General features: G+C 42.5%; 2 protein-coding genes across 2 annotated transcripts; both read left to right on the top strand.

Moving 5' to 3' along the window:
- The first annotated feature begins 7,328 nt into the window (after positions 1-7,328).
- Positions 7,329-8,255, top strand: LOC101438857 (olfactory receptor 8K3-like). Its single transcript, XM_012518979.1, has one exon. It carries the CDS (start codon positions 7,329-7,331, stop codon positions 8,253-8,255), a length of 927 nt encoding a protein of 308 aa, XP_012374433.1.
- A 2,181-nt stretch (positions 8,256-10,436) lies between these two features.
- LOC139439911 (endogenous retrovirus group K member 7 Gag polyprotein-like) lies at positions 10,437-12,152 on the top strand. The gene has a single exon (XM_071218331.1). The coding sequence runs from the start codon at positions 10,437-10,439 to the stop codon at positions 12,150-12,152; it is 1,716 nt and encodes a 571-aa protein (XP_071074432.1).
- Positions 12,153-21,884: the final 9,732 nt, after the last annotated feature.

Raw genomic sequence — 21,884 nt, 5'->3', positions numbered from 1 at the left:
ATATTTGAAACTCAAAAAAAGAGTCTCAGTGTTTAAATTTATTTTAATGAGTAGCTTAAAGTTGGTAATAGTCTTGTTAATGCCTTTTTTGTTTTCCACAATTTATCTTTTATTTCATTATATTACTTGGCATTATTGAGGAGCCTGGAATGTGTCAGCACATATTTTATATCAGAAATATCAAGATAAAGTAAAAGTTGTGCCCTGCCTTAAGGGAGTGAATAATTTAGAGAAAAATATGAAAGTTGTCACCATTTCTTTATCAAAATAAAAATAATATGAGAGTCTATTTAAAGCACTGGAGGAAAAAAAAGCCTATTTGATTTCATATTTTTTAATGGAAATTTAATTAATCCATTCATCCATTCAATCATTCATTCTCAGCTAGTCAATAAATATATTTATAGCATCTACCTTTCCTGAGTATTACTTTAAAAGCTGATTAAATGAGCATGATCTGTTCTAAACTACCCATTACTTTTATAAAAAATAGACAAGAAAATGCCACAAGAAAAGTAAAATAATTATTGAGTTTAATATATATATATATATATATAATTTTTAAAACTTTTATGTTAGTAACATATATATAAGAAAGGTTTCTCTCTGTTTTTTTCTAAATGTTTTATGTTTTTAACTCTTATGTTTAGGTCACTGATATATTTTGAGTTGTATTTTGTAAATGGTGTGAGGTAGAGTTCAAACTTCATTCTTTGGCATGTGCATATCCAGTTTTCCCAGTTTCATTTATTAAAGAGACCATTCTTATCCCCAACTCATGTACTTGGAAACCATGTCAAATATCAGTCAGCCATAGATGAGTGGAATGACTTCTGAACTCTCAATTTTATCCCATTGGTTGTCTTTATGTCATTATATAACTGATTTTATCACTATAGGTTTACAGAAACTTTTGAAATAAGGAAGTGGAAATTTGGTAGGCTTAACTATGGACTTCAGTGAAATACATATTTTTAATCTTAATCTGAATTCTTGTCTGTATTTATTCTGTAAATGAGATATTTAGGCAATGCAATTTTTAATCTAGGTGTGGCACAACTGAATCAAGGTGGACCTCAATCCAAAGATCCAAGTCAAACCAGAAAATCTGACACAAAGAAAGAGAGATTGCTATGCGGCATGGAGCAAATATACAAGCAAAGGTATTCCTAAAATTATATGCAAACCACTTCCAGAATGCTATAGAATTTGAGGAGATAGCATGGCCTTACAAATGCCTTGTTTGGGACTTTTACCTTGTGAAACCATGAGCCAATGTATTCTTGTTGATTAAACCAACCAGTTGTGTGGTATTTGTCAGAGCTGCCTGACAGCATATGTGAGACCTCCAACTTTGTTCTACTTTTTCAATATTGCTTTGGCTATTCAAGGTCCAAGTTCTGCTAAATAAAGAGGCAGAAACTCTAAATGCTATGCAAAGGCAGATTTATTCAGTTAAATGCATTTCAGGTTATATCAAATGATTACAATAATTGGGTAATCACAGTAGAAAATAATTAATTAGAGATATAGGAAAGAATGAAAGTATATACACACACTCACCGAATTGGGGGAAAATACATCATCTGATATTTTACAAGGTCAGGAAGTGCCTTGGTGGCCAGTCAGTGTCCCAGTTGGAAATACAGTCACAGGCAGAGTGTACCCTCCTGGGTGAGACTTCAACCAGCAGTTAAAAGGGGACTCCTTTAAGAAGAGATCAAATCTATGACCTCAGGGTGGTCACATAGTTTATGATGTGTCAGCTTCCCCTGGAACAACAATGCCTGTCTCCAGGAGAATGGTCAGCTCCCCCAAGAAGGGGTATCATGCCCTGAAGTGCTCTATTCTATGCATAGTACACTGAGCAGGAATGTGAAGGTTTTCACCTTTTAGTTATACAGGGGATACAAATAGGATGTGTGAATGCCACATCTGGTAACTTGTTCCTTTTAAACATTTGTTTTTTAGTTATTAAGTGACAGGGTTGCCCACATAGCAGCGTTACAACACTCCAAAGGACAATGGACAAGTTAATCATTCAAAATTCTAGGCTAAAACAGCAGACACTATCGATTAGAAAGCTTATGAATTCAAAATTCTTAATAATTTTCCTATTATATATCAGTCCATTGCAAAATTTCATATGAATTTAAGGATTGTTTTTCTCATTTCTGCAAAAATAGGAGCTTGACTTTTGAGATTCATGATATTGAATATGTAGGTCCCTTTGGGTAATACTGACATCTTAACAACATGAAGTCTTCCTATCCATGAAAATGGGATGATTTCCATTTATGAATTTTAATATTATGTAATTTAATTTTTTTAGTAGTGTTTTGTATTTGTTGGTATACAAGTCATTTGTAAGACATGAAAATAATTTTATTTCCTATCACTCTCAATCAAAATAACCAGATAATTAGGTTGAAATAGTCAGCATAAGTTAGGGTACATTTAGAAAATAAAAAATAATAATGTTAGCCGTCTCACCACACATTTATCTATACAAGAATATCCAAATCAAACATTAATAAACTGCAACAAATATAAAATTTGGTTTAAAGAAAAACAAATTTTTAAAAACTTAAAGAAAAGAACGTTAAGCTTAAAAGGAAAGGAAGTGCAAACAGAACAAAATAATGAGATGAATCTTAGCAAATACAAGTCACCATAAAAAAGATATTACTTATTTATTTTGGTAGAAGTAAAAACATGAGATTAAGGAAGAAGGGTTCAGTGTTACTGAAAAACGCTTTAGAAGGAAAAGTATTAATATGTAAATCTATTTTAGTAGCTGGAGCAGAGTGATTTGATAGAAATTAATTGGGAAAATACCTGAAGTGTTTGCATGGAAATATTGATTATGCCTAAAGATAATGCTAAGAAGGGAATGAAGTGGAGGCCTGTGACAATTAAAAAATGTAACTGGAGGTCACTCTCACACATAAACTTCTTAAATCAGTTATCACTGGAAAAACATTATATGATATTATATACATATACATTTATCTCTATATATTTATCTAACATTTAAAAGATATCAAACAGTGAATAAATACATTAATGGCTTTGTCAAATAACTCTAAGATTCTTGATGTGTTTCTGGTGACTTTGTGTTTCTGAATTTTGTGAAATGGTGGCAACAAAAATAAGGTCTGAAACTTTTCAGTGTTTATGAAAAAAATTAAATAAATTTTAAATGAAATACTAAACAAATAGTAACTCTTAAACAATAAATGCTGAATATTGAAATAATTTGCAGGGACTGAAGTATATGTTCAAAAAATAATTTACTTAAATCAAGGTGGTTGAGTAGTGGTTATACAAAATAGCATAGGAAAGCAGGGAAACGTATATAAAAGAATATTTCTCAATAGGGAAATCAAAGTTACCCAAGATAATTAGCAAAGGACCCAGTAGTATAGTTTTCTGGTCTCAGATGCTTTGGGAAAAACAACAAATTTCATTCAAGTTGCCAAGGTATGTCTCAAAAGGGAGAGACACTCATAAATTCCTCTGATTTCAGTGAAGCTAGCAAACACATGGAGGAGTAATAACACATTCCTCATTTGTGGTAAGTGGAAGGCTCCAGTCTTCATGATTTTCAGATTAGCTCCAGTGACATCTTTTGACTTATGGTTTCAATTAAAACTGTGGAAATGACAATAGTATCAATGCCAGACTTTTTACATTATACCATCCATATTCATAGTCTCATTTCACAGTGATATTTTCTGGGGTAAATTGATAAATTTAGCACCATTGTTGTAGAATTTGAGAGAGGTTCATTTATTTGCGTATAGAGAGGCCAGGACTCAGGAATGATTTTGAGAAGGAAAAATGGTTTATTGATGGCCGGCCGGATTTGGGAACTTTCTGTTTGAATCCGGAGCCCAGAACAAGATTTTCAAATGTCTTTTATACAGAGAGGAAAGGCCAAATGGTTCCTTTGTTTCAGTTCTCAATAGGCTTGAATTAGCATATCTGTCTTCCACATCTTAGGTAAGCTTTTAGCAGGGACTCCAGACATTCTAGATAAGCTTTTAACATATTTGATTTGCATTTCCCCTGAATACTTAAAGTTTACAGACCTTGCATTGTTAAACTGTTTCCTGCTCACCAAGGGCAGGACTGCAACCTTTTATCATCCCACACCCACAAGTCACAGATAGTTTAGGTTATCTCTGAAGAGACAAAGAGCCTGCCACCCATAGCCCACATCACCATTATTATTCTCTTTGAGGAAAACAAGGCATGTCTTTTTTTAAATGAATTCTAGATTGATATTGGAAATCTAAGCAATGAAAATTCTGAAGGGGAAGGAAGTAAACATTGTTTGAAAGCATCATCTAGAAATGTGATCTTAACAAAGATATTGATGATCAGGTTAGGAAGCTAATGCTGAGTAATGTTTATGTTACAAATACTAATTTTTTTAATGGGAGCTTCCAGTAATTCAGTAACATGATATATTATTATTGTCCCCTTGAATTTAATCTGCAGAGTTTCATTAGTGCCATGGATATCTATGCTCTTATTCCACCAATATAGAAATAAGAATTGTTTGAGTTTAAATTCTCTCTTGAGTAGATCCTTTGATGAGGACTTGGCATATGATGTTTAATTGGTAGGCAATTCCCAGAAGCATAAATGAGAGAATGGGGAATGTTGACAGGGAAGGGAGAAAAATCTAACGAAGTGTGCAACAAAGAGTAAGTTACCCTTGTATGCGTGTGTGGCTCAATCACTTGAAAATCTTTGACAAGTCTTGCAGAAATCTTGGAATTGTCCCAAGGAAGGTCAGAGAAGCTGCAGCTAGGACACAGCTGTTCAGAGGTTGCCCAGTGTGATAGAGAATGTGGATTAAGATGCTTGTGTTTATTATTTGCAATATTAAATTAATGGCAAAGTGAAAAAAATATTAGATATTTTGGTTTAGTCTCATATATTCATCAGAGCACCATAATAAAATGCTTTGGTCCAACTATTTTTACATTAAATTTGCATGCATTTTTAAAAGAATTGTAAGATTCAAGACTTGGAAGTATCTTTGACTATATCTCAATGAGGCCCAAACAGAGTTTACAATCAGCATGATTAAAAGGTTCAGGGAAAGTCAGTCATTCAATTAAATTATATCAGATGTGTATGTCCTGCTTTCAGTATTGGCAAACTTGCCATGCCTTAAATATTCCATGGCCCTAGGCTTGGGTATTCATTTTCCCCTCTCATAATATACCTAAAAGCATTAAAAGAAGTGTTCTTCCTTACCTGCATTCCATGTTACAAATTTTACATATCACAGGTAAAGAGGGAAAACTATGTTTGGGAATGGGAAAAGTATGAGACCTTCCCATACCTCTCCATAGATCCCTGTATTATGACAGCTACAGGGCAAAATGTGTAGCTCAGCCCATAGGATTTTGTCCATGTATTTGAGAATCTGGAATACTGAGATATAATTATGGTGAAGTAGCAAAGATCAAAAATATATTTAAAGATCACAAGCTGCATTACCATTTGATTTTACATTCAACTACAAAATTATATCATTCACTGATGTCCCTCTATTGTGACCTTAGTGTTTCCTTACTGAAATAATGCACTATATTTTACCCAAATATGAATGGAACATGTATATGGGCTCATGGTTTTGTAAGTTTTAAGCGATGAGGGGTGTCTGAGTGTTTGCCCATTTTGTTTTATAATTTTAAAATAATATGTATACATATCTCTACTGATGCAATCACCCATGGACTACCAGTTCTAACATATTTTTAGAGTCATTCTGATGTGGGCTATGGGTGGAAGGCTCTTTGTCTCTTCAGAGATAACCTAAGCTGTTTGACTTGTGGGTGTGGAACGGTAAGAGGCTGCAGTCCTGCCTTTAGGGACAATGGCAACGGCTCCAGTCCCAGGAAACAGTTTAACAATGCAAGGGCTATAAACTTTAAGTATTTAGGGGAAATGCAAAAACCAAATATGCCAAATCTTATCTAGAATATCTGGAGTCCATGCTAAAAGCTTACCTAAGATGTGGAAGATATATATGCTAATTGAAGCCTATTGAGAACTGAAACAAAAGGACCATTGGCCTTTCCTCTCTGTATAAAAGACATTTGAAAATCTTGTTCAGGGCTCGGGATTCAAACAGAAAGCTCCCGAGTCCGGCCAGCCATCAATAAACCATTTTTCCTTCTCAAAATCATTCCTGAGTCTTGGCCTCTCTATACTCAAATAATTGAACTTCTCTCAAATTCTACAACAATTCCAGATTCTTCCCTCCTTTCTACTTTTCTTCCTCTTTTTCCCCCTTTCCTTTCTAAGTAAGCAGTACGATTTTAATCTGATCAATTTATTAATCTCTGTCAAGACTCTTTGCATGTGACATGTCTAGAATAGGCAAATTCATAGAGACACAAAGTAGATTAGAGGTTACTTTTATAAAGCTGATCTTAATGATATATTGATGTTGTTTAGGATTCTTGAATATATATATATATATATATATATATATGAAATGGTGGACCTTAAATGTTGTTTATAACTTCTGTAAAAACAAGATTAAACTTACCTCCTTGGATGAGTTGCAAAGGATGAGTTATGAGTTTTGAATAGTCCAGAAGAGTGTTGAAGTACCGTATACACAATTTTAAAGTGATTTAAATGCAGTAGAATAGGCATGTTGAGGTATCATGCAAATGAGCTAGATTCTTACCTATCATTACAGAATGGAGTGAAAATACAATTTAAAAATGAAATGAGAGTACTATTTAAATGTGGAATTAAGAATGAAGGAAAAAAATTTAAAAAGAAAAAAAAAAAATGAAGGAAGTAAACCAAAATCTGCTAAATGAGTTAATATGTTTTTCTCTAGACATTTGGACAGAAGTGTAAAGGAAAGGAGTGAAGGGAATTTTTTATTAAAATTTCTTCTTAAAAATGTGGTATGTTTTAAACAATTTAATGAATTGTAAAAAGAAAAATAAATAAATAGAATACCAGGATTTCCAAAGTAGACCAAATTTCTCAAGTATGCTGTTTCTGACCAAGCCATGAAAGAATTGTGTATATCCTGGGATGCTGAATAGTATCTGACACACAATTAAAATATTTACTAAATACCTTATGACAGCTTCCAAGTGTGGTTATATTTTCAGTGATAGATGAGGGTGTTACTTTAAATTCCTTCATCCAAAATATTTTAAATGTATGTATCTTACACATAATGAATTTGCATACTGAAATTTTTACCAGTGATCACTATTGAAATCCGACAACTGTTTTGATGGTTCTTCACACAGTAAGTTTTCCTAATGGCCTGGATGGACACACAAAATCGAACATTGCTGAATGAATTCATTCTGACTGGGATCACAGACATCGCTGAGCTGCAGGCTCCATTATTTGGGATGTTTCTCCTCATCTACATAATCTCAGTGGTGGGTAACATGGGCATGATCATACTCACCCAGATGGACTCCAGATTACAAACACCCATGTACTTTTTCCTCAGACACCTGGCTTTTATTGATCTTGGTTACTCAACAGCTGTGGGACCCAAAATGTTAGGGAGTTTTATAGTGAAACAAAATACTATCTCATATAAGTGCTGTGCTACACAACTAGCTTTCTTCATCACATTCATCATTAGTGAACTTTTCATTCTCTCAGCAATGGCCTATGACCGCTATGTGGCCATCTGTAACCCCCTGCTATACACAGTAGTGATGTCCCAGAAAGTATGCTGGGTGCTGGTGGCAATCCCCTATCTCTACAGTGCCTTTCTGTCCCTGCTAACCACCATAAAGATTTTTATTTCATCCTTCTGTGGCATTAATGTCATAAGTCATTTCTATTGTGACAGTCTCCCCTTGTTAACTTTGCTGTGCTCAAGTACACGTGATATTGAGTTGATAATACTGATATTTTCAGCATTTAATCTGGTTTCATCTCTTCTAATAGTTCTCTTATCTTACATGCTGATCCTTAAGGCCATCCTCAGGATGAACTCTGCTGAAGGCAGACAAAAGGCCTTCTCCACATGTGGATCTCACCTGATGACAGTTACTGTGTTATATGGGACTTTATTTTTTATGTATTTGCAGCCCAAGTCCAATCACTCCTTTGATACTGATAAAATGGCCTCTGTATTTTATACCTTGGTAATACCCATGTTGAATCCCATGATCTATAGCTTAAAGAATAAAGAGGTCAAAGCTGCCTTATACAGGATTAGGAAATATCTGTGAAAACTTACTGTTCAAGTTAAATGTAGAATATCTATATAGTAAATTAGGTCATTTACAACAGTTTATTATATGTGAAAAGACTTTAGATAGCACTAAAGAGTAAAGCCACAGAAAAACTCAGCAATAAATGTATGTTAATTTAGGAAAGATCTTTGGTGTATCCTTCTGTCTAATGAATTGAACTTCCATGGATTGCCAGAGACCAAGAAGGTTCTTGAGATTTTTGCATTAAGAGAAACACTGCCAACTTGGATTGAAAGCTACAGAGAGGGGACAAAATAAAGGAAAAATTACTCCAAGGACAGAATCATGAATACAGATGTCTAGGCTACAAGTATTTCATTGGGTCAAGAGAGCAAGCCTACCCTCATTACTGAAAGGGTGGGATATCCCTTCCCGTGTTCAAAGGACATGACCACCAACTTGGTCTTTGGAGAGAGTAAGGTTGTCATCTTCATAGGCAGAGATCATTTGAGTGTCACTCCATCAGGCCAAGAGGACAAGACACAGACTGCTCCCAAGCCCTGCAATCTAATGGAATTTTTGCATGAGACTGGTGATCCCTTTTTCTTTCAATTTCTCTCTCCTGGGACAAGAATGCCTCTCTTATATCCCTTCACAAAATTGTCTTTTTGGAAGTAGGTAACTTGTTTTTTAGGTTTCACAGTCTTCATGTAGAGAGGCATTTTATCAGGATAGAACATTATCCAAAGTGAAATTTGATCAGATTTGGTTTTTAGAGTTGTTACTGAAATGACTTAGGTCTTTTGAGGTACTGATAGAATGGCTATATTTTGCATGTGGGAATGACATGACTTTTTGTGGTCCATATGGTCAATTATTTTGAATTGAACTGTGTCACTCCACAATGGAAAGTTCAATTCTTACACTTGATTCAGTGTATATGACTTTATTTGGAAAGAGAGTTTTTGAAAATGTGATTAGATAAGACAAACCAGATTTCAGTGTATCCTAATCTAATATTACTGGTATTTGTGTAAGTAGAGCTAATTTGGACACAGTAAAGAGAACAGAGATGGTTATATGATGAAGGCAGAGTTAGAATTACACCATAAGTCAAGAAACTCCATGGATTGCCAGCCACTGTCAGAACTCTAAACATTTCAGATGAAACATGATTCTGTCAATACTTTGATTCAGATGTCTAGCCTCCAGAACTGTGAGACAATAAATTTCTTTTATTTAAGCAAACTAGTCTATGGTACTTTGTTACAGAAGCCATGGAAAACTAAGCAATTCAACAATAGATTTTATACATAGTTGAAGAAGAAGATGGAAAGGAAGGCGTAGGTGAAAAAGGATGAATCACAGAGGCATTTTGTTAAGTGCAAGAAACCATACACACACCTCCACCCAAAAAAAACCAAGAAACCTTACACTGGTGTATACTGCTGTAAGATATATGGAACTATATTCATAAGATTTGGGCAGCTTGTAAAAGTTATACATTTTTTTTTGAAATATGTGATTAAGGTAAAGAGTTGTTGTATCCTAACCTAAAATCTGCCCACTTCCCTAGTAACAGCTAACGACACAAGACCACAAGTCTGCTCACGAGTTTCTGCCAACCCCCAGCCGCCCCGTAACCATCACTCCTCCTGCTCTACCCCTGCCCTCCTCATTCTCTATATAAACCCCTGCACTTCCGTAATAAATTAGACTTGCTCTGCACTCCAGACTGTCTCCGTGGTCTCTCCTTACCATGCGTCCTCCCACGCCTTAGAAGCCCCGCTCTGGCCCACTCCTCGCCTGGGTCTTAGAGCATCATCGTCGGCCGTGCCAGCCCCTCCGTCTACCCCCGCTGACCCCCGACCCCTCAGGGAGCGAGCAGCCCGTCATCTGGTGCCCGAACAGGGACCCCCAGCGGTGTCCGGTTCCCGCCCCGTTGCTGCCCCTCGTCTCTTCAGTCGCTGCGCTTCTAAGGTAAGGACCCCTCGTTACCGGCCCCAGGCGAAGGTCATGGGCGGGCGTCTATCCTCCCGTCAGGCGCCCCAAGTTAGGGCACTAGCTGCCTTACTTAATACGAACCAAGTTAAAGTCTCCTTGCGACAGCTCCGAAAGTACTGGGACCTTCTGTTGCCCTTTAATCCGTGGCTAGCCACCTGCCACCTTTAGAGCCCAGACACTTACTCATGTCTCATTGATCGTGTCACCTCCTCTATGGAGCATGATGGCAGGTCGTTTCCCCCCGGCCTCCTGCCCACCCTCGTGGCCATCCGCGCCTGCCTCCTTGGTGCGCCAGCCCCAAAGGACGCTTACCAAATTTCCACCGGGACTGCTGCGCGGCCGCTCGACTGCAACCCTGATGACGAAAACACTCCCAACTCAGATACCGAGTCCTTATCCGAGCAGCTCAATGCCGATCTTGAGCGTCACCCTCTTCCACCGCCTCAAAATGGTGAACTTCCCCCCTCTTCTCCACCCGAAGACGGAGAGTCCCCACCCACAAATCCTCAAGATGGCGAACTTCCGCCTTCTTCCTTGCCCGAAAAAGGGAGGCATGAGCCTTCCGGTAAAGAGTCGGCCTCTCTCTACCCGCCTCTTCCTGCCATGCCACCATCTTGGTGTAGACCGGAAGAGAGGCTGCCGCCATCTTGGTATAGACAGGAAGAGAGGCCGCCGCCATCTTGGTATAGACAGGAAGAGAGGCCGCCGCCATCTTGGTGTAGACCGGAAGAGGGGCCGCCTCCATCTTGGTATAGACAGGAAGAGAGGCCGCCACCATCTTGGTGTAGACCGGAAGATAGGCCTCCGCCATCTTGTTATAAACCGGAAAACCAACCGCCACCATCTCAGCACACGCCGGCAGGAAAGCCGCCATGTTGCCAACCACCGCCATCTTATGCAACTTCATGGCAGGCCACTAATTCCTGGATGCCCCAACATCCTCGTGTTCTCGTCCAGCCAACTACGCACCTCTTTCCCTTAAATCCAGTGCCCACTGCAGCGTGCCCACAAGAATGGTTCCCATTTACCAACGACGAAATGAAAATGCTTCGAAAAGCCGTTAAAGAAGATGGAGTTGGCAGCCCTTATGCACAACAGCTGTTAGAAGAACTAGGAGCCCAACTCGTCCTCCCATACGACTGGATCTCCTTAGCCCGAGCCATTCTTACACCAGGCCAATTCATTGAATGGAGAGCACACTTCCAAGCTGAAGCAGAAAGGCAAATGGCCAACAACGCTCGCACAGGCGTTAATGACCATCCAGATGCCTACACCAGTACCGGCACCTTTGTTGATCCAGCGCTGTACCGCAATGTCGACCCAGGATTCTGGCAACGACTGAAAACTATCTCCTTGCAAGCTTACCGAAATGTTTCCACTATGCGTCCTACTAAAATCACCCAACTCACTCAGGGCAAAGATGAGGACTTTGCCACCTTTGTGGCCCGCGTTCTTGAAGCCTGTCAACGTAAAGTTCGTGGGGAAGAAGCCCAACTTGCCCTTGCAAAAGATCTCATCATAGAGGGCAGCCTTGAAGCCTGCCGCCAAATCATCTCAACTATGCGAGACAAAGCCATCCATGACTGGGTTCTTGCATGCCGCGAAATAGACCCACAGGCCAAAACATTAGCCAATGCCTTTGCATCAGCTATGGCAGTCTCGTCCGGATGCTTCCGATGTGGAGAGACAGGTCACTTCGCCCGCGACTGTCCTCAACCACCAACAAACCAAGCGCCTCGTCTGCCGCCTGTATCTCGTCCTCAAGGCCGCGCAAGAGGACCTTCTACCCCGTGCCCGCGATGCGGAAAAGGATTTCACTGGGCCCGTGACTGCCGCTCAGCAAACCCTCGGCAACCTTTAAACTCCCAGCGGGGCAAGCCTCAGCCCCGCCCCCAAGAGGCCACCCATCAGAGAAACCCCAAGCCTTGATGTGGACAGTTCCCATCAAAAGCGCCTCCAAGCCCGTCATGGAGCTCAAAATTGAAGGGCAATGGTTAGAGGGACTCCTCGACTCCGGTGCTGAAGTCTCCTGCATTCCCTTTGAGATTGCCGCCTTCATTCACTGGGCTCTTGAGCAGGGGCCTCAAGTAATTGGGGCCACAGTCTCCGCCGAGTCCTGGAGATGTGCCACTCCTATCAAATGGGAGGACCGAGAGGGCCGGCAGGGTCACTTCCGCCCCCTCATCCTCTCCACCGTTGGCGGCATCCTCTGGGGCAGAGACATCCTCAGCCAAACGGGAGCTATCCTAACTACCGAGGCCCTTTTGCTCAATCTGCCCCCCCCCCCTTATAGGGGCCACTGCTCCCATCACAACGCCTGACCCTATCCCTCTGGATTGGGACACAGAGGAGCCCATCTGGGTCGAGCAGTGGCCCTTGCCAGCCTACAAACTGCAAGCCCTCTCTGCTCTCGTCGAAGAGCAATTACAGGCAGGGCACATTGAACCATCCACCAGTCCCTATAATTCACCTATCTTTGTAATCAGCAAGAAAGGCACTGGTAAATACCGCCTTCTCCACGACCTGTGTGAGATCAACAAGCACATCAAGCCAATGGGGTCACCTCAACCAGGATGCCCGCACCCCACTGCAGTCCCGCAGCATATGCATGCAGCAATCATCGACATCAAGGACTGCTTTTTCTCCATCCCTCTCCATCCACGAGACTGCCCGCGGTTCGCCTTCACTGTGCCACGCACAAACCACCAGGGCACAGCACAACGTTTCCAGTGGAGAGTCCTCCCTCAAGGGATGCGCAACAGCCCAGCTATTTGTCAGCTTTATGTAAACCAAGCTGTTAATCCACTTCATGAAGAAACAAATGGACAAACCTACATTATTCATTACATGGATGACCTTCTTCTCGCTGCCAACGACCCGCGCAAGCTCGAGGCTCTCGTCAGCACGCTCTTACATAACCTTGCTCAAATTGGTCTTACTGTTCAGTCAGACAAAATTCGCCTTCAAACCCCCTTTCAGTTTTTGGGGTTCCACTTCCATCATTATGTCAAGCCAGTGGCACCAAAGCTTCGAGTCACGCCAAAAATGCCGCTTACAGAACTGCAACAGCTCTGCGGCCAAATTAATTGGCTGCGCTCGGCTCTCCCAATCACAACGGCCCAAATGCAACCTCTTTTCGAGCTTCTTCAAACAAAAGATTTTCCTGCCAATGCGGTCACCCGCTCCATCACCATTACCCCTGCTGCGCGAGCAGCCGTACAAGATGTCAATGAGGCTCTTCAAGCCTGTCGCCTCGAGCGCTACGCTCCAGGACAGCCAATCCTTGCGTTAGTTCTTCCCACCCCAGTCATGCCTACCGGACTTCTTTGGCAAGATGGGCCATTGCTTTACCTACATACCTCCAAAAGCAAGCTTCCAAAAATTTGCCCTTTCACGAGGGCATGGATCACCCTCACTTCCAATCTTGTGGGACTTTGCGTGCATACCTATGGAGTTCCTCCTTCTACAATTATCTGGCCTTTTGATGCCAAGGCCACCACCAACTTACTCATGCACAATGAAGATATGCAAATACTTGTAGAAACATTCTGAGGCTCCTTTGACAATTATTATCCTCACCATCAACTACTTCAAGGCCTTTCACGGCTCGCACTCTCCTCCCCGTTCCATCCGCTGCCAGCCCGCAAGCCCATTCCGTTTGCCGCGACGGCTTTCACCGATGCTTCCAAGACCTCATACACGGCTGTCATTTACATCTCAGGATCACCTGAGCCACGAACTCTTGTGTTCGCAAACGCATTCTCTGTTCAGGTAGGAGAGCTCCTCGCAGTCTCCACTGCTTTGCACACCTACCCTAACCAACCACTCAACATATTCACAGATAGTCTCTACACTATGCAAGTGTGCCATGCTCTGCCGTTGGCCACCTTCTTTCCAACAGACACCGCTATTGACAGAGCGCTCCAATTTCTGCAGCATCAACTAGAGTCCAGACGGTCGCCCTGGTCCATCGCTCACATTCGAAGTCACTCTAGCTTACCTGGACCTCTCGCCCGTGGTAATGACATGGCAGACCAAGCTGTCTCCTCTGCATGTTGCGCCGCGCTCTCACGTGTAAATTATCACGAAGGACTAGTCAATGAATCACGGCTCGGAAACCTTATCAACCAAGCAAAATTACTTCATTCACAGTTCCATTTCTCCGCCCGTTCCATTCGCAAACTTTTCCCAGACTTACCTATAGAAACCTGCAAACACTTGGTGCGTTCCTGCCGTACATGCGCGCCTCTGCTCCCTCTTGGACCACTTCAACCCCAAGGAGCTAACCCTCGAGGCCTTCGCACAAACTCCAGATGGCAACTAGATGTCACCCATGTTAATTCTTTCGGGCGCCTAAAATTCTTGCATGTAGCAGTGGACACCTTCTCACACATGTGCTTTGCCATATCGCAAACTGGAGAAACCGCCAAACATGCCATCAAAGCCCTTCGACAGGCCATCCTCTTCATGGGAGTCCCCTGGGACCTAAAAACAGACAATGGACCAGCATACCGTAGCTCCGCCTTTGCCGCCTTTTTGCAACTCTATAATATCAAACACCATTTTGGCCTCCCTTACAACCCCCAAGGACAGGGTGTTGTAGAAAGAACCAACCAGCACCTCAAGCTGCTCATCCAAAAAGAGCAAGCCACCTCTCCTCACAAGTCACCAGCTGACATCATCACTGCCTGCCTTATACACCATAATCGCCTCTCCTTTGACAAGGAAGGCCTTTCCCCCACTCATAAGCACTGGGGTCCCATGTGGCAGCCCTCCCAGGTTCCCCTCGTGCACTGGAAGGACCCCCTCACTAACCGCTGGCAAAAGCCAGCCCCCCTCCTTGCCCAAGGGTGAGGATTTGCTTGTGTCTTTCCAGATTCTGAGCCTCAACCATTGTGGATTCCTGCGCGTTGCATCCGACCTGCCACTGACCCCCTCGTGCCGCCATCTGACAAACACCCTACGCCGCCCGCGCTGGACAACGTCGCACCTTTTGCAGTGATCAAGTTCCAGCCCTCATCATCACAGCCAGAGAACGCTGCGCCCGCGCTATCAAGCAACAGTCCACCACTGAGCACCCCCTCTTCATCTGCCCCCCGAGATGACAGCACCGATAGAGCAGAAGACTGAAGCTCGTCTATATCCAGTCCTTCTCCTTCTCATTCCTCTTCTCCAGCCTGCCTTCTCCAACCCACTCCATCAGCCTTTTAATTGGACTCTCTCCCTTTGGCAGCAGGAAAAGCTTCTCCTCGCGAACGTAACTGCCTCTGCCCCTTCCTTTACAACAAATCTCTGTAACCTCACTGGACTCATTAAGAGCCCGTCCTCTAGCCCTTCCTATAAACCATGTATGGGCTCACCCGCCGCTAGCGAGTGGGGAGGGCGCAGCCCCTCTGTCTCAGGCTTCTACATCTGCCCATCCTCCGCCAGAGGATGCCATAACCCTACAGACTATTACTGCCCCTCCTGGGGATGCGAAACCATAGCCTATGGGTGGTCTGGCGCCCCCAACAAGGACCCATACCTCATCTTGACTGAGACTAAGGTCTGGAACAGCATAACCCTCATGGTCAAAAATCCCTCAAACGATGTCTGGCTGTCTGGCCGCACGTGGGGAGTCCGCTTATTTGCCACCAGATACGACTATGGCGCCTTTATCATTATAAAAAAGAAGCCAATTCCCACTCATTCCACCCCAGTAGGCCCAAATCAAGTTCTCAATCCTCCACAGGCTCAGCCTCCCTCTCTGCCCCGCTATGCCTCGCCCTCTCCTTCACCCGGCACCTCTCACACAACTGCCCCCCTTAGCTCCCACTACCCCAAGCCTCGCTTACCCCCCACTCAGTACTCCAGCCCCCTCATTAACCTAATCAGAGCCGCATACACCTCTCTAAACTCCTCCCACCCCAACCTCACTGCAAGCTGCTGGCTTTGTCTCTCCCCCTCCCTTCCTCTATATGAGCCCGTCGCCACAAACCTCACCTTCAGCGAATCCTCTGAAAATTCCCCCACCGGATGCAACTGGAACACCTCCTTTGTCCCCTTAACCTTCCAATCTGTTTCCTCCACAGGGCGCTGTGTTCATTCTCGCCAAGGTTCCCATCCCCTCCTCGATGTCTGCTCCAATTACTCCTCTCCCAACGCTTCCGCCAAATTCTTAATTCCTCATAACACCTCCCAATGGCTTTGTACCTCCACGGGATTAACCCCCTGCCTCAACGTCGCCACCCTCAATGCCACAAATGAAACCTGTCTACTCATTCTCCTAGCCCCTCGAGTCCTTTTCCACAGTGATGAAGAGTTCTTCTCCGCCCTTCAGAATCAAAAACTCCCTGCTCACCTCCAGAAAAGAGAACCTATCACCGTCCTCACAGTTGCTACCCTTCTAGGTCTCGCCGGAGCAGGCACAGGAATCGCCGCCCTTGCCACACAATCCTCTTCCCTTTCTTCCCTCAGGCAAGCTTTTGACAGTGATATCTCCCACCTCCAAGTCGCTATCTCCCATCTTAAAAACTCTCTCAATTCCCTTTCTGAAGTAGTTCTCCAAAACCACCGGGGCCTTGACCTTCTCCTCTTCAAAGAGGGAGGCCTTTGTGCCGCCCTTGGAGAAGAGTGCTGTATATACGCCAATTCTACTGGCCTTGCCGAGGACAACTTAAGAAAGGTCCGAGAAGGACTAGAGCGGTGCCAAAAAGAGCGTGAAGCCGCTATTTTTCCGGAGTCTTCCATACCCTCCTCCCATACCTCCTCCCTCTCCTAGGCCCGCTAATAATAATTTTCCTAGCTCTTACCATAGGGCCCTGGGCTGTCAAGAAAATCATCCAGCTCGCCAAGGACCAAACCAACGCAATCCTCACATCCTTTGTGCGCATCCAGTACCATCAGCTCGCCACTGAAGACAGCCCCTCCAACAAGCCCTGTTCAGCCCGCCCCAAGAAGAAATCAAAGACTACTCAACCAAGAACCCCGCAACGCATTCCATTGCTCCCCCAGTCCGTGCGTTCCCCACTTTAGCTACCATCCTCGCTCTCCCTCCCCGGCCGGGTAGGGGGCGGGGCAGGTCCAGGTTTGAATGGCAAGCGTAGCCGCACCTAGTGGGGGAAGTGCGCAGCCCACCACTCATGTGTAGCACAGCTGGTCTGTTCTGCTTGCCTGCCACTCTTTGGACCTGCCACCCGCCCCCTGTTAGCGGCCAATATAGCCTATACACGTCCATAAATACACACTCCAGCAAACCCCTCACTTACCACTTACCCCCCCTACCTTCTCAAAAAAGAAAAAGGGGCAAATGTTGTATCCTAACCTAAAATCTGCCCACTTCCCTAGTAACAGCTAACGACACAAGACCACAAGTCTGCTCACGAGTTTCTGCCAACCCCCAGCCGCCCCGTAACCATCACTCCTCCTGCTCTACCCCCGCCCTCCTCATTCTCTATATAAACCCCTGCACTTCCGTAATAAATTAGACTTGCTCTGCACTCCAGACTGTCTCCGTGGTCTCTCCTTACCATGTGTCCTCCCACGCCTTAGAAGGCCCGCTCTGGCCCACTCCTCGCCTGGGTCTTAGAGCATCATCGTCGGCCATGCCAGCCCCTCCGTCTACCCCCGCTGACCCCCGACCCCTCAGGGAGCCAGGGAGTGAGCAGCCCGTCAAAGAGTAATGCATTTATGCAAGAATTCAAGGTTGATTTCATGTGATATTTAATCTATGTAATTTAAACCATTGTAACATAAAGGAACAATGAAAATGGGCAAATGATAAAATTTCAAAATCAATTTAAAATAAACTTTCTAGCAGATGGAAAGAAACTAATCAATCTAATAAATCCTAACATGAAGCATCCAATGTAATAGTGAAATTAAATGCATACCCACTGAAATTGACCGCAAGGGGGAAGGCTGAAGAGACTTTAATGGAGAAACTCAGTAAGAGCCCTAATCTGTAAAACCTGAGGGAGGTGTATTTTATTTTATTCTTTTAGCTACTGGCTTTCAAGGAATCTTTGTCATCACACTAGCAAGCTGAATATAAACTAAAGAAAAAGAGACTTAAGGATTATATAATTAAGGAATACGATCTTTGCAAAAAAAGGTTTGAAAAATCACTAATTAATTATAATAATACCCCCTTCAACAATTTAAAAAAATAAAGCAAACTTTTGGAAGGGTGAGAATCTGAATTCTAGAGCTAATACATTAAAATATGCAAATGCCAGATTTCAAAAAAAGTCACAAAACATTCTAAGATACAAGAAAATTTGTTCATTTGAAAGGAACAAGTAAAGTGAAAGCAAACATCCCCATACATTCTACTTTCGAGAAAAAACCTTTAAAACAAGTATCTAAAATATGAGTTAAAGAAAACTTGGACAAAGGACAAACAGGAATTAAGAAATTAATATATAATTAAAATTGGGGGAAGCAGACTTGGCCCAGTGGATAGAGTGTCCATCTACCACATGGGAGGTCCATGGTTCAAACTCAGGGCCTCCTTGACCCATGTGGTGCTGGCCCACTTGCACTGCTGATGCATGCAAGGAGTGCCCTGCCACACAGGGGTGCCCCCCACATAGGGGAGCCCCACATGCAAGGAGTGAACCCTGTGAGGAGAGCCACTCCCACGTGAAAGAAAGTTCAGCCTTCCCAGGAATGGCACTGCACACACGGAAAACTGATGCAGCAAGATGATGCAACAAAAAGAGACACAGATTCCCATGCCACTGACAACAAAAGTGGACAAAGAACAAGAAGCAGCAAATGGACACAGAGAACAGACAACTGGAGGGGGAGGGGAGAGAAATAAATAAAATAAATCTTTAAAAAAGAGAAAATAATATATAAAGTTTGAATTTCCATAAAAAGATAGAATTTATAAAAAGGAGTCAAACAAAAATTCTGGAGCTGAAAATTACATAACAGTAAAATAAAATGGGGAGACTACTACTAACCTTACAGAAATAATTTTAAATATGATTATACACAAATACTACATATATTACTTCTGTAACAACAAGTTTTACAATCTAGATGAAATAGAAAAAATTCCTAGAAATGTACAAACTAGTTACTCTGACTCAAGAAGAAATAGAAACTCTCAACAGATCAATAACAAGAGATTTAATCAGTAATCTAAAACCTTCCAACAAAGGAATGACAAGGACTATGTGGCTTCACTGGTCAATTCTATCAAACATTCAAAAAAGCATTAAGACCAATCTTTCAACAACAATACAACAAAAATGAAGGGGAGAACACTTCCTAACTCATGCTATGATTCTACAATTTCACTGATACCAAAACTATGTAAAGGCATCACAATATCCTTTTAAAATACAAAAATCTTAAACAAATACTAGTAAGACAAGTCCAGTGGATTATATTAAAAGAAGGGAGAACTGTCCAAGAAATGCAAAGGTTGTTCAATATGAGAAAGTAAGTCAATGTAATACACCACATTAAGTGAGCCGAAGAAAAAAATAAACATGGTTATCTCAGTTGACATAGGATATGCATTTGACAAAGCCCAACACATTTAACATGAACAAATTAGTCAAAATCTAGGACTAGGGGAGCAAGTGTAGCTCAGTGGTTGGCACCACATACAAGGTCCCAGGTTCAATCCCTGGTACATCAAAAAAAATTATGGAACTCTGAGAAAACTTCCTCAACATGATAAAGATCATATATGAAAATCTACAATACATCATTCTCTTTGGTGAAAGATTTAAATCAGTCCCCTTCAAGTCAGCAACAAGGCAAGGATGATCACTTTCAACACTGCCATTCAGGATTCTATTGGAATATCTAAAGCCTGAGCATTTAGGCAAGGAGGAGAACAAAAGACATGAAAACTAGAAAGAGATTAAAAGATATGAAAATGAGAAAGGAAGTATAAAACTACCTCTATTTACACATGGCATACTAGAGAATCAAAATAATAATAATAATCCACAACAGTTTTCTAATGCTATTAAATGATTTCAGTGAAGTTGTGGGATACAAGATTGTAGCAGTTTGATATTATTGATGAATTCCAAAAAGAAATATTGGATTATGTTTGTAAACTGATCTTTTCCTCCATGCATATTAGAATATATTGGATTCAGAGGTTTACCTGATTAAGTAATCAGATAAACCTCTTGTGCCAGTAGGACATTCAGTCACCACTCCTTGATGGGTGGGGACTCACAGATAAAAGACATGGCAAACTCAGCATGTAAATTCCCCCCAGTGTGGGACATGATTCCCAGGGATGAGCCTCCCTGGCACCAAGGGATTACTACCAAGTACCAGTTGATGATGTGGCTGGAGAATTACCTTGAATAAAAGGGTCAACTCGGACCAGCACAATATCTCAGCTTACATGTAATATCAGGAGTTAAAAATGCTTTTGACCCTGAATAAAAGGGGGAAATGGAAAGGACAAACGAGTTTATATGGCTATGAGTCTCCAAAAAATAGCCAGGAGGTCACCAGAGGGGTCACCCTTATGCACACCTTAGCAGAGTCCCAGAGACCGATAAAGTAGATACAACCCCAGGTATTGGTTCTTCTGAGGACTATAGAGACCTACAGGTGCTATGGTCATGGCAGATGGACTTCAGTGCCATGTCAGTTGGCCCTACTTTGGAGTTTGTGGTCCTGAGTGTGATGGAGTCAGACTCAGGTGTAATCTTTGTTCACAAACCTCTCCTGTCACTTTTACTGGACCTGAGATTGGTGCTGGGGTTTAGTGTATACTCAGTGGACCTGAATCTCTGGACTGTCCATGTGATAGCCAGGCCCTGAGCCTCAACAGACTTGCAACTCCTATCCACTTGTTTATTGGACTTACCTCAGCAAGCTAACAGGGAGGTGAAGAAGGTCAAGTACCACACCAGGGAGCCAAGAGTGCCTATAACTGCAAACAGGAGAATTGCATCCATCATCCAAGTGGAGTCGAGGTACCCTCTTAATAGAGGTGTGGAGTGGCCATAGCCATCCCAGGGTCTACAGAATGGAGGAATAGAGTCTGGATTAGAGTGGACTTACTGATACTCTATTCTGGAACTAATGTGATTAGTAGTGGAAGTAAATGTAACACTGAGATGGAGAAAGTAGACATGGTAGCTGCTGAGGGTGGGAATGGGAAGAAGAGAAGTGATGTGGGGGTATTTTCAGGACTTGGAGGTGTCCTGGGTGGTACTGCAGAGACAGTTACTGGACACTGTATGTCCTCCCATGGCCCACTGGGTGAACTGGGGGAGAGTGTAAACTGTAATGTGGACCATTGACCATGTCATGCAGCAGTGCTCAGAGATGTATTCACCAAGTGCAATGAATGTCCCATGATGATGAAGGATGTTGTTGCTATAGGAAGAGTGGGTTGAGGGGGGTGGGGCGATATGCGGACCACATATTTTTTAAATGTAACATTAAAAATAAATTAATTAATTTTAAAAAAAGACATGGCAAAGGACAGAGTTGGAGAGTTTCTAATGTTGGAGTTTGAGGCTGAAGCTGAAGCCCTGGGAAAAAAGGAACCCTAAGCCCAGAGAGAAGACCTGGGAAGAGAGGAAGCCAGGAAATCTGAGCCCTGGCAGATGTCAGTAGCCATCTTGCTTGAACATGTGGAAATAGACTTTGGTAATGGAAGTAACTTATGCTTTATGGCCTGGTATC

The sequence above is a fragment of the Dasypus novemcinctus genome, chromosome 10, assembly GCF_030445035.2.
Source record: "Dasypus novemcinctus isolate mDasNov1 chromosome 10, mDasNov1.1.hap2, whole genome shotgun sequence".
Lineage (NCBI taxonomy): Eukaryota > Metazoa > Chordata > Mammalia > Cingulata > Dasypodidae > Dasypus > Dasypus novemcinctus.
Note: the sequence above shows the minus strand (reverse complement) of the source record. Positions and strands in the feature narration are given on the sequence as shown.